General features: G+C 39.9%; 1 protein-coding gene and 1 pseudogene across 1 annotated transcript; one reads left to right on the top strand and one right to left on the bottom strand.

Annotated features, from left to right (window-relative positions):
- Positions 1-795: 795 nt before the first annotated feature.
- Positions 796-18,489, bottom strand: sucla2 (succinate-CoA ligase ADP-forming subunit beta). Its single transcript, XM_061841657.1, has 11 exons — positions 18,311-18,489; positions 16,364-16,556; positions 12,426-12,525; positions 11,241-11,403; positions 10,497-10,625; positions 9,945-10,083; positions 9,701-9,862; positions 7,985-8,127; positions 7,791-7,911; positions 5,694-5,782; positions 796-4,613 (listed from the first exon to the last, which is right to left on the bottom strand). Exons 1-11 carry the CDS (start codon positions 18,392-18,394, stop codon positions 4,539-4,541), a joined length of 1,398 nt encoding a protein of 465 aa, XP_061697641.1. The 5' UTR covers positions 18,395-18,489; the 3' UTR covers positions 796-4,538.
- On the top strand, positions 13,643-13,761 carry LOC133512782 (5S ribosomal RNA; annotated as a pseudogene).
- Positions 18,490-18,722: the final 233 nt, after the last annotated feature.

The following is an 18,722-nucleotide window of genomic DNA, read 5'->3' as shown; positions in this document are numbered from 1 at the left end:
TGTAATCAGAGCAGTAACATTAAATTAACTGTCAATGTTTTCAACATTACAAAATTAAAAGTATTTTCCATCGCTCAATTTCTATTTCTGCAAACACGCCGGCCCATCTGTCAGTTTTCAAAGTGAAATCTGCCTGTGAGCGTCTGGTTTGTGTGCCACTGCTATAAACAAACACCTGATTTGCATTTGTGTAAGACGGGAATGTTATGCAAATGAGGAGACTCTTTCTGAACCACCATTAGGAAATTAGTCATTCGGCACTTTCAGACAATCATGACAAAATTACCCACAAACCTTTCGGCGGTTATAATTATAGTACTACTAAACTAGAAGCATTTTCATTTTACATTGAACACGTCAACCCACGAGGCCACAGGATTGCGGTGAGATTAGTATTTATTTAATTGTCGGTATTGCTCCATTTGATTCGGCGTTTGGATGACATCAGCGTGTCAGTCAGCACAGCGACTAATTAATCGGGACGGGCAACTGACAAAGCAACATCAATTCATGACGCACCCCAAATAAATGGGATTACTCAGCACTACAATTCTCTTTCATCTCACGCGATTCTTTTGAAATCATTTTAGCCACATTCCGCATTCAACTACAATCACTGGGCTCGATATCAATTATTCAAACACTTTTCCAGTTTTTCGGCACCTAAATTGCATTCTCTACTTATGATTTCGCTGACATCTTTGTAATGTGTGATACACACACGCGCGCGCGCGCACACACACACACACACACACACAGACAAAAGGTACAAATACACACTCCCTCATATCCTGTCTATTCTTCTTGTCTTTAATGAATAAAGAAGCAGAAATATTTTACAGAGGCAGAGCATCAACTTTGGTTATTTACAACGCTTGTGTCACAAGAACAAACAAGAACACAAAAGGGTTGTTGAGGGTGGTTCACTTCCCATGTGGCATGATGGCGCTGGAACATATGCTGGATGGGGGTGCATAGCGAGCGCTCACAAAGTGTGTTTTGTCAGTCTCAGTACAGTATTGTTATTGGCACAGATGATATGATATCCCTCATGGTACAGTGTTGACAGGCGATTGTCGTCAACACTTATGCTTCAAAAAGAGTTTTTTTTCTCTATATTTCTGTCTATCACAACACCACTATGATATCATTGGCAAATTCAGTGACATTGTATTGCAATACTGTCACTATCGTTAGCCAAAATATTGCGGGACCATATTGTGATACTATTGTCAAAATTGTGATTTAGTGTCCTGATAGTTTCACTATCTTGGCTCAAATCCAACCATTCGGTAAAGGAAACTTGTCAACAAATACTGTAATACCATATCAAAATACAAATTGCGATTCAGGTGATACAATGGTTGAAAAATACGCCAATATTATAGTGATAGCTACATTTTAACAAATATCAGGATATTGCACAGAATATTACCATGATTTCACATCATATCGCTCTCATTCGCTAAATATTCCACTTATGTATTATCCATTATTATAATCGAATATTGCAAAATGGTACACTTTTAGGTGTCTGAATATTGTGAGATATCATATCATGTCGCGATAATATCACCAGCAACAATATCCTATTGTAATACATCCATATATTTTCCGTACTGCTTATCCACACTAAGGTCGCGGCCACGCTACAGCCTACGCAAGCTATTTTCGGGCAAGTCGGGGTACACCCTGAACTAAGTCGCTGACCAATCGCAGGGCACGTAGAAACAACCAACCGTTCACACTCAGATACACACCTATGGGCAATTTAGAGTCTTCAATTAACCAACTCTGCTGGTTTTTAGGAAGTGGGAGGAAACGGGAGTACTCGGAGAAACTCTGAAGAACTGTGAAGCAGATGTGCTAACCAGTCTTCCACCGTATTGCGATACAAAAATTACCAAATACAGCAATGTCATATCACGATACAGAGTCCATCCATTGCCAAGCATCAGACCGACACCATGCGCAACTAGGCCCAAAATTGTGTCGCCATATTGTCTTTATCATTGGCAAAATATCGTAATGTGATTCAGGGTTTATGAGGTAAATATCACCATTGCCCAAACAGTGTGATACTCAATTGCTAACCAAACATCACAATATTGTTTTGAGATAGTTTTGCGACCTTTGTGCAAATATGTTGATCCATCCATCCATCCATCTTCTTTGCCACTTATCCTCACGAGGGTCGCGAGAGTGCTGGAGCCTATCCCAGCTCTATAGTGGTTGTCCAAATATAGCAATGTAGATTACTGTTGTCACGTCGAAGCAAATAAATATCACCCAAAGAGGATCAAATTCAGTGTTGGCTTGTAACGTGAGGAAAAAAGTAACAGAGACAAAGAGAAAGCTGCCATGCGACATTTTAGCCTCCCACGTAATAACGCCTTTGAATCAAAAGGACATTTTTAATTTTAAATCCCACGAGGTGATTTACTGTGACGACTCCACATTTAGACTCCCTCAGGCCCCCGGGGGAGCTGAAGCTGAATCGGCTGCTTCTTCATAATTTAAAAAAAAAAAAAAAAAAAAAAAAATCTATTACAGCAGCGGTGAATAATTCACCAGGATGAGATCAGTGTCGATAGCAGCTAACACGTGGAAGGGGAAAAAAAAAATGTGTGTGTGTGTGTGTGGGTGGAAACACAACAAATGGGTACTTTTTAGGACTGAGCTAAATTGGGAATACCACGAGGTACCTTTTCCAATACGGGGCCATCATGTATCGATGTCACACCGTATCACGATCTCTTGTGATTCCGTATTGGTACAGCGGTGTCAAGTTTCGATGGATTGTATCCTCATCTCTCGATATTAATGGTTTCATTATCTCAGTCACAATTCATTGTATCGCTATCTGTCGTGGTACAGTATCATTACACTGGCATCATATACTGTTTTTTTCATCGTGATAATTCCTCTACATGACAGTACCACTATCAAAGCATATAAATAAAACTAGATATGAGTATTCCTGCTATTATTGGCCAATTATTGAGATATTGTATGTGGCAGTTTTTTCACCAATCACTTTTGCCTGAATATTGTGGTACTAACTGCCAATGGAGGCCAAATACTGACTCTAAAATACGATAGCATTGATTATATTCACCAAATACTGAGACATCAAATCGTGATACAATATTTAGTCAGAGATAAGGTATCAACATATTACTAACTTTTAAATATTGTGATATTGCTTTGCTGACTATACACTGCAATATGATACCATTGTGATTGAAAATTGTGAGTGTATAACTAACACTGTATAAGTATCAACATTTCCTGGCGAGTATAAAATATTTGCCAAATATTGTTGAACCACGTTGGTTTTGCTACCTTTGTCCAAATATTAGGGTATCAATTACTAAAGTTGCCATAATAGAGTGATATCTTTTTGTGATACTTTATTGTTGGTCAAATATTGGCTTATGATAGCATCAACATCATTGTCTAAAGTTTGAGATATTTTATCATGATACTGTCTTTATCATTAGAGAAATATTGGGTAGTATTGCTTGACTTTGCCAAATATCCAGACACTGTATCTTGATACAATATTTGGATAAAGACAATTGCGATTACTACTGTTATCAAATATAGTGAAGGTATTAAAATAGCTATAATAATGCGATACTAATTGTTAATGTTATATCAATATTTCCTGTTGTGCCTAACGCTGGTAAAATATCATATTGTATTGTGAAAGTATCACTAGCATTGTCCAAACAACCAGATGAGTGGCCAATCACGGTACTACGATAAATTTCATATCGTGAGAGTATGATGTTAATGTTCAAATAGTGACATTGCGTCATGACGATACTTTATCATACTCCAAATATCATTTTCACAATTGTGTTGATATCCTATTTGATTTGATAGTGATACTGCACTCAATCATTACGACATAAAACGGCTGCTAAAGGCGGGGGCAACCTGGGAGTGTTTTGGGGGGGTATACGGAACCTTGCAATCTTCTGCCTGAAACTCACCGCCGCTGTGTTGTTTATCAGTCATGTTATCCGGGAGGAAATTGAGTCGCTTACCGGTAGAGGCGTTATCGCTCCGCCACATTCGCTCGTAGGGGTTGCCATTCGGGGGACAGTTTTGCTTTATGACAATCATTTCCTGATGTATTTTACGCTCGAAATGGCTTCCATGACAATTCATCTCCATTGGAAATCACAAAAATAAGCAGCCACCATGTAGTAAGGATTGTCTGTGTGTGTGTGTGTGTGTGTGAGTGTAGTAAGGATTTTGTGTAGTTTGTGTGCATATGCAGGTGTGTGAGACTGTGTGTAGGGACCAACACAAGAGTGCATGTGGAGTGTGTATGTAGCGTGTGGAGTGTGTACTTGTGCACATTAAAGTATTTAAATCCGTTGAGAGGAAAAGAAACTAAAGAAGCTAGCAAAAGTGTAATAGCACCACCATCAGGCCACAGAGGAAGGACGCGGGTCTACTTCTGGGTGGGGAGTGTCCTGGCGATGTCAAACAGGAAGTGCTTGCAGTCGGGGAGGGGAAGGAGATCAGATAGGAAGTTGAAAGGTGATGTCCACTTGCGCTTCTTTCGCCAGTGAGACAATTTCCGAAAGCCTTACCACCTGGCGACACGTAGCAAGCATGTTGTTTAATCTAACCTGATAATATACTGTCATAGTACTCGTATAGAGCTCGTGCACCTACGTCATAAAATCACGCGACTTTTGTTTACCTCACCATATTGCCGGTCAAGCTAAGCCATTGCTCAAAGCTAAGTCGGTTGGAGACGACACAGAAATATGTCTTGTAGCACGACACCCAGAGTCTTGTCCGACACCGTCAAGATATTTAAAAGGTGAAAATAAACAACGGTACATGGAAAAATTTGATAAACTCGGCAGAGAGTACCTGTATTTAATGCCGAAGTTGATGTTTCCGCAGTTAAGAAATTGGACTGTTAATTCGCTTCCGCTTGTCTTGGACAACTGGATCTACACATGGATCTGGTGAGTAAGTCGAGATTTACACGGAAAGGTTTGGAAGCGTATAAAAGTCTGACGCATAAAGACGCATACAAATATTTTGTTGCTGGATCTGTTCTCATCAGGAATAAATCACACATAGTGACGGGTTGATGACTTGTGAACGCGGAAGCCTTCAGCCGTACATTAACCTTTGCCAGAATCCATCGATCTTTTCAGCTAGTATTCAATAAAAATATCAATTTTTAAATAATTCACCCCTGGGTTTATACAAACTCACATTCATTATGATTGAAAAAAAAAAAAAAAAAAGGTCGAAGTCAACTCCATGGAACGTAGATGGAAGCGATTGCGTTCACACTTAACCTCTGTAAACCTCTGCAACAGACTTTTTTTTTTTTTTTTAAATAATTCCTTCCTGAAATGAAGTGAGTGCTACACAGGCGCGTGTATTTTGGTTGGGCACCATCCATCATGTTTAATAGCCAAACTCTATCGATATTTTCTGGTCTTTTTGGGTGGTATTCCATAGAATGATTTCTCTGAATATTTGCCTCGTCTGTTGTGACAACCAAAAGCACAACAGGTCTCGGGCATCGTGTATATTCTGCTGCAGTTCAATGTCTCCCACAATGTCGAGCAGCTCTGTTTGCCTGGCAATATGGCGCCGTGAAAATGGTGACGTCACGTGCACGAGCTTTATACTGTGTGTGTATGTACCATTTTGGCCGCTTCATCCAGGTCGTCGCAGGCCAGAATTTTCAGCGGGCTGGCAGCGATCAGAGCTTTGGCGTCGTCCACACGTGTACCTAATGACCATTGTGGCCATCAAAAGCAATAGTTAGTAGTGGTTTTCATTTGGCAAGTCTTCATGAAACGGACATTTCACACATGGAATGCTTTTGGCTGTTCAGAGGGGGAAAACCCTCAATATTGCCTTACCATATTGCCATCTTTCAAGGTACACAATACATCAGGATCAAAAAAGCAAATCTCAATCTTGTGATTTATAGTATTGCTACCTTTCACGGTTCAGTACTACATTTGTCCCAACAGTGAATGAATATTTAGGGCTGCAACAACAAATTGATAAAATTCAACAAAAATAAAGAATCAAACGTGTTTGCAAATAGTTTCATTAGTGACTTGTTGTGTTGCACGACTATTACACTACGCCTTGATCAGACCACAAGAACAATTTGGTCTTTTACAATTGCACTACGCCAGTACTGGCACAATGTCTTGCTGTGTCTCGGTTCAGACACAGGCAACATTATATGACATGTATCCTGATACCACAACATTCCATCTTTTACGATCACTGGGCTTTAGCTTGTCAAACCAAACATGGTCGGAGAGGCGAAAACAGAAAATGTGTCACCGGTCGACGTGACTGAATAGAATCAGTACCACGGTGGTGACAACAACACCCAAGAGCACAAATGTTTTGTGTTTGTGTGTGTGTGTGTGTGTGTGTGTGTGGGCAGGGGGAGTACTAAATAATTGCATGAGGTATACTCACATTACAGCTATATACAGCTTGCAAGCAGGCGACAAAACCTACTTAGGGTAGAAAGCCTGTGCTAGCACAAATGATTGTATGTAAACACCCCAGCATTCTGTGGAATCATGGTCTAAAGTACGGGTGTTACACTCATTTTTATCACGGGCCACATTGGCGTTCCCGTTTTCCTTCAGAGGGCCGCTTAAACTGTGAAATCATAAAAACCTTTAATCGCTGAATCATATTTACACATTAAATTTATGAACTGGGTTTGGAATCAGAAATAAGTGTAATAGGTTTTTCAACCACTGTTGATGTTCGGTAACACAAAAATGATTGCGATATCTCAACATTATCATTTATGATATGACAATTTGAAAATTTGGTCCAGATTCGAACCAAGAATCATGGCGGTTGACACATATGATTTGTCTTCGTGGGCCACATAAAATCATCTGGCGGGCCGGCTCTGGCCTCCGGGCCTTGAGTTTGACACCTGTGGTCTAACATTTTGGTAATCACTGGCTTGTGCATGTAAACAAAGCAAGTGGAAAACGGCGGGGTAGTACGCTGACAATACCAAGCACGAAAGACGATGCGCCAGTAACAATACAGAATCCTATTGCTTGAAAATGCATTGCACACACACAGCGCAGATGGCCAGCAATGCGTAACCCATTTGCGACTCAAAACCAATGAATAGAGTGAATTTGGATGATGTATGCCCATATCCCACAAGGCAATCATTTTCATTGAAAAATAATGACACTCATGCAAGCCAAATGAACTTGCTCTCAGTATAATTTTCAGTCTTATAAGTGACAAAATTGAAGTTATTTTGAAAACACATTAAGTAAGCCCCCCCCCCCAAGTACGCTTTGCAACCCTGAAGACAGTCGGAATGTTGTGTGGTGCAGTACAGTAAACAAACAAACGTTTGTTTTTCCACAGGTAAACTATAGCATCATCATTTATTCTTGATTCATACAATTTTTTATAAATATACTGTACAAAATATTCTTGTAGTGTATGAAGTCAATGATTTTAGTCATTTAGTCAACTTATTCATTTATTCATGCAGCAACCTGTTTGTGAACATTTCTCCGCTGCCAAGCCAATTAGATTTTTCAGTAAAAGGATTTATCTATTATTTCATCTGATTTGATTACTTACTTGAAAAAAGTACACTGATCAATCCATTCAAAAATAAGTCATAAAATATTAAAATACCCAGAAGTTCCAATCTGACAAATATTGATCTCACGATGAATCAAATTGTGATCTATGCTCAAGAACCAAAGACCTTCTCATACCTTGGAGTCGCACGACAATGGGAATTTTGAGGTCCAGGTCTCGAACAGCCATGATGATGCCCTGAGCAATGACATCGCATCTCATGATGCCTCCGAAGATGTTGACCAAGATTGCCTGAACCTGAGAGAACATTGTCCGCTAAGCATTAGCGCATTAATTCTTGGTGTACGTTTCTCCAGCCTGCCGTCCTTACCTTCCTGTCTGATGTGATGAGCTTGAAGGCTTCGGTGACTTGGTGGGCGGTGGCCCCGCCGCCCACGTCCAGGAAGTTGGCGGGCGTACCTCCATGCAGCTTGATGATATCCATGGTGGCCATAGCCAGGCCCGCGCCATTCACTAAAGGATGGACCAATTTTTTTTATAGTTATTCATATGAAATATTTTATATGGACCGGCCATCTTATGATCTCCTAGAATACAATATATACAATCAGCAGCCTATATCATTACTGTTATACTTGTAAGGTATGTTTTTGAGTGAGCGGCGGGACTTGATTTTTTATTTTCTACTTCTTCCTACTCCTTTTGAATGTATACTTTTTACATTTCTTTTTTGTGTTATTGTTTTGTTTTCTATTTGTCACAACTTCATCTTCTGCTGATTGTTCGGTTTCTATACATGTGCAATAAACAAAAAAATACTCGTAACCCGTTTTTAAACATCACGTAAACTATTGAGATGGAGGTCAGTTTTCAATGAAGCATCGGTTGGAAGTGTTTTTAATCGTTTATTAAAGCAACAACTTACTACAAACAAGTTACGAGTAGTTGAAAAGATGTCTACCTCTGACCAACTCTGATTGCAAATTGGATGTTCTCAAGTGTGTCATTCAAGAAATTCCCAGTATGCTCAGAGCCATTGTAAAGTAAGAATGCTGTGTAATACCATTCATCCAAATTCCAAGGTGCTTATCCTCAACAAGGGTCGCGGGAGTGTTGGAGCCTATCCCAGCTATCTTTGGAGGCAGGGTACACCCTGAACTGGCTGCCAGCCAATCGTGGGGCACATAGAAACAAATCAACCACACACTCACATTCAACCAGTTCATTTAATTAACTGATAGTCTTATCAGACCTTCCCCCTTTTCATTTTGTCATTATGTGATAACCCTTCTTTGATTATTTTGCACCTGTTTTTTTATTTTGTGTAATTTTTACACCTATTTTTGTCTTGCATTGGGACCGATGACCTGGGTTGTCATCACTGATATTGGCAGGTAAATCGCTATCGTTCCGAGTTTGACATACCACCAAAGGCATATCGCAACCCAGGATGCACGCTAGCCAGATGTTGAGGTGGAGAGTATTTGTTTAAAGCTTAAACTAATGACAAGAGCACAAGTGAGTAACATTTCCTGTCGCTGATCTCATATGTTTCATATGAGAGTTTGGTCCTCTTCTGCCCTATACTGACTATGAGTATGGCCAATATAATTCTTTACTACCTGTCGGCTACTCACACAAAATGGGTCCACAAACCACCAGTTGAGCATCACATACACAAATTACTGATGTAAATACCGTTAAGTTTCAACAATATAACTAAGACCACTTTAAAATTTTGATTTGAGCTTTCAACATTACCTGTGTTACATGTTCCAAAGTCCCTAATATTAGCTTCCCTCATTAAAGCTAAGGAAGACCAACGTTAGCTATTCATGTTTGCTTCTGGTGTTGAACAACAGCATCAATCCACAAGAGTCAAATTTCAATATCGTAATATACCGTCGTTATCTGTCATAGTAGAATAAAAACACAATAGTAAGTATTGATATTGCTATGTATGCCTTGCTCTCAAAGTAGAATATTAAATCAACACCATCACATTATAATCTTACAGTAAAATTTCTGTATATATATAATATATATATATATATATATATATTTTTTTTTTTTTTTAAATACATACCCAGGCATCCAATGGTTCCGTCCAGACCGATGTAATTGAGGTCAGCCTTGGCCGCCTGACGGTCTCGGGGATCCTCCTGGGTCCAGTCTTGCAGGTCGAAAACCTCCTTCTGGCGGTAGGCAGCATTGGAGTCAAAATTGATCTTGGCATCCATGCACATCACTGCGGACAGGAAACAATTTTTTTAGGTATACGTTGTTGCTCGGTCAATATTTTTTCAGTTGTTTTAGGTGACTGTGTTTACCAATCCCAGAGGAGTCCTCCACCATGGGATTGATCTCCAACATGGAGGCGTCGTACTTGATGAAGACGTTATACAGCTTGATCATGTTCTCTGCCGCCTCCTTCTGCAGTGGCTGCGGGAAGCCCATCTTCTGTGCCACCTATGGCCCAAACGCACACCGTTTTAAAAATTAACCACAGTTCTGACAAATCCACTGGCTTTACGAATAGCTGTTGCAGGCCAAAACATCAGCACCTACCCAGGGACATCAGATAGATAGAAAACTTCTCTGTAACTTTTCTTAGTAAATATATATCCTTTTCAGGGTCACAATCACGCATCCCAGCGGACTGAATTGCTCGCCACAGACAACCATTCGTACTCACATTCACACCTTCACTGAGTAGGAAAGGGACCCATGCTGCAAACACTAAAGTCAGGCAAATGTACCAGTACACACGGGGCCCTGGAACATATCCTATCTTACTTCTGGGTAAAATGTTTTTTTTTTTTGCTCAGATTCAGAGCCTCTGCAACGTTTCGCTTGTTTGTACGGTTTCCATTGATGACCACCTTCAGTGCTTGCTCCATCTTAATGCCCTCGACAATGTCAATGGGCTCCTTGACAATGGCATCGGGATTCTCCGCCGCCACGTCCTCGATGTTGACTCCCCCCTGCGAGCTACCGATCAACACGGGACCCTGTGACACACACATACATACTTCAAAAAAATGTGCACTGTAGCATGAATGCTGTATGGGGGGGGGGGTACAATATATATACATATATATATGTGTGTTTGTTTCTTTGAAAAATACGTTTGTAAAAAAAAGTGTCACGATTCTCATTGTTAGATTTTTTTTTTTTATTTTGCAAACTTTTACTCCTCCAAAAAACAACAACTTCACTCTCAAAGTACAATTTTCCGAAAAAACTAAATCTGACTTCAGTCCCTACATGTTTTTAGGCCGCCCTCAAATATCTTGACCATACTTCTCAGTCTTACAGGTATTTTAAATTAAATAAATGACACTCTGTGGCGACCCCTAACAGGACAGGCCAAAAGGAAAAGAAGAAGGATGACTATTCTTGTAAAGATTTTTTTGTACAAAAAAAAGTCTTTGGTTTCGTGGAATTTTGTAAAAATGTCTAACTTCTTTTTGCGAAAAATTCTGAACTTGGATTTTTTTTTTAATCTTTTTTTCTTGTACAATAAAATGACCTTTGTCTTAATATTGGGAAGTTAATAGGAAAAAAAAAAAAATTTTTTTTTCCTCATGAAAAAAGAAACTTAGTATCGTAAAATGTGTTCGTACCTGGAAGGACCTCTCCATTGTGATCGCAAAGTAGTACTCCCTGCGTGGGTAACGTCTCTCACAGATGAACACCTGGTTACATATGCGACCCGCCTCGCCCGTCTGCTTGGTGTACAGCTTGCGACCGATCATCTGCGAGGAAATGTCCCGCGCCTCCTCAGGCCTGTCGCATGTCAAAAATGGAAACTTTTCTGATTTATTTCCCAATTTCCAGTTGCTGTGATTGACAGCGGGCAGCTTTGATTAAAAGGGCCACATTGGCATCTTGACTTAGAAATGCCCCAATTTACAAGCTATAAGCAGTCGCTTCAGTGATTTTCATGCTTTACGTTGCCAGTAGTGGTGCAACAATTTATCTATTAATTAACAATTTATCTGTTACCACAATAATCAACTATTTTGATAACCGATTGCTTAATGACCTAGGACTTAAAATTGTCCAAAACATTTGATTTCAGCCTCTCAACAATATCACGTGTTTTATCAAAATAAGTTAGTATTTACTTTAGAAAACAATGATCAACATTTTCTGCCCACTTAATGACATGAATCATAATCAATCTATGTTTAAGCATTGTTTTGCACTGTCAATTTGAAATAATTTTCTGTTTATTCTAGAATGAAGAGGTGGACATTTAAAAAAAAAATTCCCCCACTGATTCGGTGATTAATAAAAATTACGAGATTAGGCCTGATCGATTACTAAAATAAAAGACAGTTGCACCCCCGGTTGGAAGCTAAAATCTGAGTTAAAAATTAACTTCACATACACCACCTGTGCATCTGAAGCTCACTTGTAACTCACATTTTGCGTGAATGAAAAAAAATGTGAGAATAACAAACTTTCAAGGCACACATTCACACATGAATACTACAGTGATTTCACTATCTAAAAACTGTTTATTTCTAATCTTTTTTTTTCTAAATAGTCAAGTTCTTTTCAATGGGGAATATTGATTTGCTATGCAAGGAAACAGTTACAGGTGTTGTCATGAAACACACTGAACTCATAATGTAAGGTCCCACTACATTTCATCACGTGTCTGAGGAAGCCACACTGAGAACTTGGAACTTACTTTGATTGGGCCTGTGGCTTAAGTGAGTCAGTTTTATTTACACAGAGACAGTGACATCACCATAAACATCATCATCATCATCATCATCACGGGGGAGGGAAACACTTACGAGTAGACGATCCTGACGCCTCCCTTCAGCCCGCCCTCGAACGTCCCTTTCCCTCGGCCCCCCGCCAGAACCTGAGCTTTTACCACCAGATCCTTGGATCCTAACACACATAAATAGTGAAATCATAGCATGGTAGCTAGCTTTCTCATCATATTGCAACTTTTCTTTAAATTGTCTATTCTTGTATTACAGTACTCTGACTAGACACCCGCCAGATCGGCCTGATCTGTATCTGGCAATAATTAGCATTTAATGCTGATCATCTTTAATGTCATAATTCGCCAAATTGATCAGCTCTGCAAAAGACATTTACTCTGCCTCTCCATCATGCATATAAATGAATAAATATATTCATGTATCTGAATCCTAAAACTAGTTTATTTTTAGCTTTATCGTGGGTCTTTTAATGTAGTACTATGAATATTTGACAGCTATAAAGTTATTTAAAAAAATGAAGAAGCAGTGTGGGACATAGGTCTGAGACAGACAACACGCAATGCTTGGACCAGACTCAGACTACAAGACAAATTTCGTCTTTCACAAATGCACAATGACAAACTAAGCAATAAAATCTTGTAGTCCGATACCACCACATCCTGTCCTTTACGATCACTGGGCTTTATCTTGTCAACTAAAACGCAACTGGATACACTTGTTACCATGGCGACAACTACAATAAATTGCGTCGCAAGTATTTTGAGAACAAAACGGGGGAAAATGTGTCATCATGGTCGTCTGTGCTTGGGTGAAGACTTTTATTCAGGGATTGCTCGAGGTACATTCACATACTTTTAATATGGCTCGCAAATATTAAAAATATTGGCACCGAGGCCGGGACGCCGTGTTTGGCAGTACTCGTGGCTATTTAAGACGTGCACACGCAAAAGCTCAGAGGAGTTAAATAATTCAATGCAAAAGAACCACCCTCACAAAAGGCTTGCCAATAGAATTTTTCACAAATAAGCTGACATGACATCACTCATGGGCAGCAGACAAGCACTCACACTTTACACAAATGGTATTATTCAACTTACTGTGACATTTACACACCCTAAAAAAATGATCAGGAATATAGGCAAGGAACAGGAAAGTAGACTATTAGCTATCAATAGCTCAATTGAGAGGGAAGCAAAAACAGACTAGAGTTTTCCCAATCCACGTTTTTTTTTTTTTTTTTTAAAAATCTATTTTGTTGCTGCACTAAAGCGGTATATTTAGGTTATGGCCATGCCACCCTGAGAACGGCCGATCTCGTCAGATCTCGGAAGCTAAGCGGGTTTGGCCTTGGTTAGTACTTTGATGGGAGACCGCCTGGGAATACCAGGTCCTGTAAGCTTCTCTCCCCGGCTAAATGCAGAGGGGTTGCGGCAGGAAGGGCATCCAGCGTAAAACTGTGCCAAACAAATATGCGTTCATCTAAGATGACAAGCTGTGGCGACCCCTAACAGGAAAAGGCAAAGAAGAAGACTAAAGTGGTATATTTGTTGATTTTTTTTTTTTTTAAAGTGTATGTCAAGACCCCAATGCACCTTTTTGCCAATATTATACAGTTTTTCTGCTGAATACGAATCTTAAATCCATTATGAAGGAAACTTTTTATTTTTTGATTACCTGCAACAAATGATGTCACATTGCTGTATCCGTCGGAAAAGGACGGAAACGTCGCAGAAAAAGTCCATCATGGGCGTGATGTACAACCTTGTGACAACAACATGGATCCCATAGGAATACACTGTAAGAACGGCGATCAATTTTCTGCTAATTCATGAGATGAAGATTATTCTGAATGGTGCCACTAAGACGGTGAGGAATACGAGCTTCATGAAGGCATTAAAGGTTATCAATTTGAGCCAGTTTGACAGCACAAACACGTTCCAATTCAGATGAAGTAGCTGGCGACGAAGAAGGCCGACACAGCAGTCAGACCCATCATGGAGGGTATGCCTCGTGTTGGAAATATCGACTGGTAAGCGTTTCTGAAGTTCTTGTTTGGTTTAGTTCATCATAAACTGATAAATAGTAAAGGTTTCAATACCCTGAATGTATAAACGAAGTTTTCGGTCTTGTTTTGAAATTATGCAAATGCGGTGTATTTACTGATTTGGTACGCGACAACCTCGACAACTACTTTCCGTGTAAAATGCTTATTATTGCACCAAAACTTTGTGCTTCTATCATTCGACTATGTAAACAAGTGTTCAACCTTTTTAGGAAAAAAAAAATACCTCCGCTACTTGTCTTTTAAAAAAGCGCTCCACATTTTTGGTACTTTGCGTGGAGGTGTGGTGTTGGGGGATGAGCTTGTCGAAGTGTATCCAGGTTCGGCGCCCGAGCCAAGTTCGCGTTTCGTCCCTTGAGCAACAGCGATCTGTTCTGTTGTCTGAACTGGCTGTATTGTAGGCACTGCTCCGGGTTTTAACAGATTTTTACATTTGAAACCCATCTCAGACATGAGTCCACCAGTGAAAGAGGGCGGGGTAAAATGTTCACTGCATATGGCAGACTGCTGACCGGGTTTGGAAAATGTACCTCTTTTCATTTGCACAAACCTTACCCACTGTCTTCTGAGGCTTGGGTCTTTGGGAAAATAATATCAACTGTGACAAAGATAATTGGAATTGCTACAAAACTGAACCACACACATCTTCACCATTTTACGGATTGGTTTCAGTTTACAATCACTGAGGAATTCTCGAAACCAATAGGTTTTTCTTCAGCGTGAATACAAAAGATACAGTTTATCACAGTTCCAAAATAGCTCATCCCAGATTTTATGACGTCAGAGGTGCGCCCACTATATGAGTCGTTTTGCCTGTAAGAGAAACTAGGTCAAAGTTTGTGGACTTTAATTTATAAACACTTGTATTTTTTGGTAACATCGAAAAGGATATGCATTTTATGGAAGAGTTGAACATATGTTTTCGAATAGATAGATAGTTTTGCGTTAGAAATTACACATTACATACACTAAGTTTCATTTTGTTTATTTAGAGCAATGTAATATGTTGGCATCATTATTCTATGAAGAATTTCAATTATGCTATTAAAACCCATTCATGGGCAGCGTCCCATTTTTGGGACATCATGATTTTAACGCATTATATCCTTCAGTATATCAAAAAATTTTAGTGTTTTAATCTGAAGCCATAATTTGGTATCAGGAGAGGATAACTCATCGGTCAAAGTTAGCACGGAGTTATTTGCCTTTCATTCCTGACCCAACATGGCTGCCTCAAGTACACATGGAGTGTTTTCAAAGACAAGAAAGGGAGAAAGGTCAGTATGCAACCAAGTTTGTCTTCAAAATGCTAACCCATCAGTATTATTAATGTGTAAGTGTTGTTCTAGAATAAGAATTAATTAATAAACATATCTCTAGTATGTACCAATTCACAGAACTGAGATCATACCCGTCCCACTTTTGGGACGCTGCCCGCGAGAAGGTACATCTTTTTTGCCCTTTGTTTTATGCGTTAAACGATAATGAAGTGTTATTTCCTTGATTGTGGTCTGTTAGGAGACTTTTATCTCAATAAGGCAAAAAAGTCCCACCCTGCCCATGAATGGGTTAAAGGATATTTATTTATTTACTTGGTTTGAACCATTGCTCCAAGATACTTGGATAGCTTTATTCAAAAGAAAAAAAAATAAAGACAATAGAAATAATTTTGATGTGCATTGCATTGTCTTGGCAAATACTCCAATTCAAGTGACTTGGACTCAGTGGGTGGCGGAAGATGTGTTCTGTACATCCCTATTTTCAGTTTCATTTTGACATACATGCCCTCATGCATCAAAGTCTCTCAACCATCTCATGACATTTCAAACAGACAAAAAAACACTACCAATGATTTAATCAATTATAAACAAATACTGACCAAGGTGCTTTTGTTTTTGTTATGTGGAAGATGGAAGAGTGTATGTTTCATTGTACTGACCGATCTGCTTAGCAACAGTGTAAGCCTCATCTGAAGAGCTGGCCACCATGCCGGCGGGAACGGAGATGCCGGCATCCTTCAGCAGTCTGATGCTCATGTACTCGTGCAGAGACAGGCTCCTCTGCTGCTGCTGTTGCAGCGGTGGAGATGACGACGCATGGCCTCCAAACAGGCCCGGAGAACCCGCCAGAACCTGGACATTCAAAGGAGATCATGTAAAATGTGGGAAATAGGTAATTGGGATCAAATCTGGTCCAGGACATACAGTACCAGGCAAATTATCCAACCTAAAAACTACAAGAGGCAATTACACCTCAGCAAACGGGAACATTACTTGTTGGGTGTAGTGACTCACCAGCTCTAGTAGATGGAGCATTTTTTTTTTAAATATTATGTTCACTTTTCACAATTTCATCAAGTAGCACTTATATTTTCTGTGGAACTTATATAACGCCATAAGATGGCGACAAAAATGTGTCTAAATAGTATAACAGGTTCTGAAAAGTATGTAGAAGTGACATTGAGAAACTTTGAACGTCAGTTTGGAGCTAAGTTTAGTCTGAGTTGTTAGTGGAGGAAGTAAGTGAGGTATACTTCGGTACATCTTGGTGCTGACGTGTGCAGTTCTAGTACTTGACTTGAATTAATTAATTTGGAATCAGGATTTGCGGTACTACTGTATTCACAGTTTAAACTATTAATACACATAAGTGTAAAGATTTAGGGAACGTTGGTTTTTTACAGTTTTTTGCTGCCAGCAGCAGAGCTCGGTACCATCCCCCATGATTTTCCAGGGTTTACAGTATATTAAAGACGTCAAAAATCGAAATTGCTTTGTGCAAGTCAAAAATTTGAACAGAAGTGACTGCAGCAAGAAGAAGACCAAAACGGGAAGTTGATATGTTTCTGTCACTATCATATTGCTGACTGACAGTGAATCTGGCCCTGAGTTGAGACATTGTGTAAAAGTGTCTTTTTAATTCCTTGGCGAACAGTGTTGGCAGCATCGACTTCTGATGACAATGTCACAATAATGTCCTACTAGGTTTTCTATATAGGTGTGAGCTGTATTATTGTTTGGCCATATCATGCGCCAAATGGTTACACTAGTTGAGTACTGTTACTGTGGTTTGGTGATGAAATGCTGGGTGTGATAACGCAAATTAACATGCCGCGGCTTAAATTAAAGGAATTAAAGATGCTAAAACGAGGAATGGGTGAGTATAGATAGAGTATTATTTCCCACCAGTCGTTTTTGCAATTGTACACTGTAGCGGTTTGACACAGCTGTGAATCTGTGTCAGAAAAAGGGCAGTCTTTGATCACTATTATCTGTCATTGCTTTAAATAAAATGGTATGTATCGACTTATTCAAGGCATCGGTTCTTGGTATTGGCGAGTTCTCAAGAGTCAGTACTCGGTCTGGTATTTATCGAGGAAAAAGTGGTACAGATCATCTCTACTTATTGACACAATATTGTGTGTGAAGGGATGTATTGACTAAATACGCTAAACGGCGCTCGTCTGGTCAATTCTGACGTGTTTACGACAATTTATGACGACGCTCAGCAGGTTGTTTACTTGTGTTAGCTGACCGCTTTGCTTTTGCTGTGTTGAAACATGTAGCTCATGCGTGCGGGGGCTAAACAACTTGTCCAGCTAACTTTTTTCGAGGTCACTAATATGTCACCTCGCTGCGCACATTCAGCCACCTAAAAGCCAAAAGGAAATAGACAAACGGGTGACATTTGAGCCCGTTTGTAACTTTGAGTTGAAGCTGGCATCCCACACTGGTTCGCGTCTAAAATAACAAGCAATCAGGCTAATGTCACGTTTGACCCCGTCACATTAGTGACTCGTCTTGGGGTAAAAGGAGGCCGTGTCGGCGTCACTGCTAAGTGCCACCCGGCGACTAAAGCGTTCGCTTTCAGGTCGCCAAACACTCACCTTGGAAGCGGAGCTAATGGCGCCTCTGGGCCCCGAATTCCTCAGGCTAGCCGTCAAACGGCCGCAGATCAGGGACGTCGCCATGTCTGCTTCTCAGGCGATGACTGGGAGTGCGCATGCGCGGGGCGAAGCAAGACGCAGCTGTTCGTGTTCCCCTCGCATATTAGACAACTTTTGCACCCGGCGTGTGTATAATATAAACTGTAATGTATTGAAATTAATACAAGCATAATTAATACTTTTTCAGATGACTAAGGTAAAAAAAAAAAATGATAGTTTCACGTGGACATTAGCTAGAGGACCCGAGCCGGCAGTTTGCGTGCTTGTTTGCACTGAGCTGGTAAGTCACGTGACAGCACAAAACCGAAACAGAACAGGGGAAGGAAAGGACAAAATTGTGTCCATCAAACTG

This window comes from Syngnathoides biaculeatus, chromosome 14, assembly GCF_019802595.1.
Source record: "Syngnathoides biaculeatus isolate LvHL_M chromosome 14, ASM1980259v1, whole genome shotgun sequence".
Lineage (NCBI taxonomy): Eukaryota > Metazoa > Chordata > Actinopteri > Syngnathiformes > Syngnathidae > Syngnathoides > Syngnathoides biaculeatus.
The sequence above is the reverse complement of the archived record's forward strand: the minus strand, read 5'-3'. Positions and strand labels throughout refer to the sequence as shown.

Excerpts from the sequence above, each read along its gene's own strand:
- sucla2 (XM_061841657.1), bottom strand. The coding sequence starts at position 18,394 with ATGGCGACGTCCCTGATCTGCGGCCGTTTGACGGCTAGCCTGAGGAAT. Across the intron at positions 12,526-16,363 it reads CACTGTTGCTAAGCAGATCG|GATCCAAGGATCTGGTGGTA; the intron begins GTCAGTACAATG and ends TATGTGTGTTAG. Across the intron at positions 9,863-9,944 it reads GGAGGACTCCTCTGGGATTG|TGATGTGCATGGATGCCAAG; the intron begins GTAAACACAGTC and ends TCCTGTCCGCAG.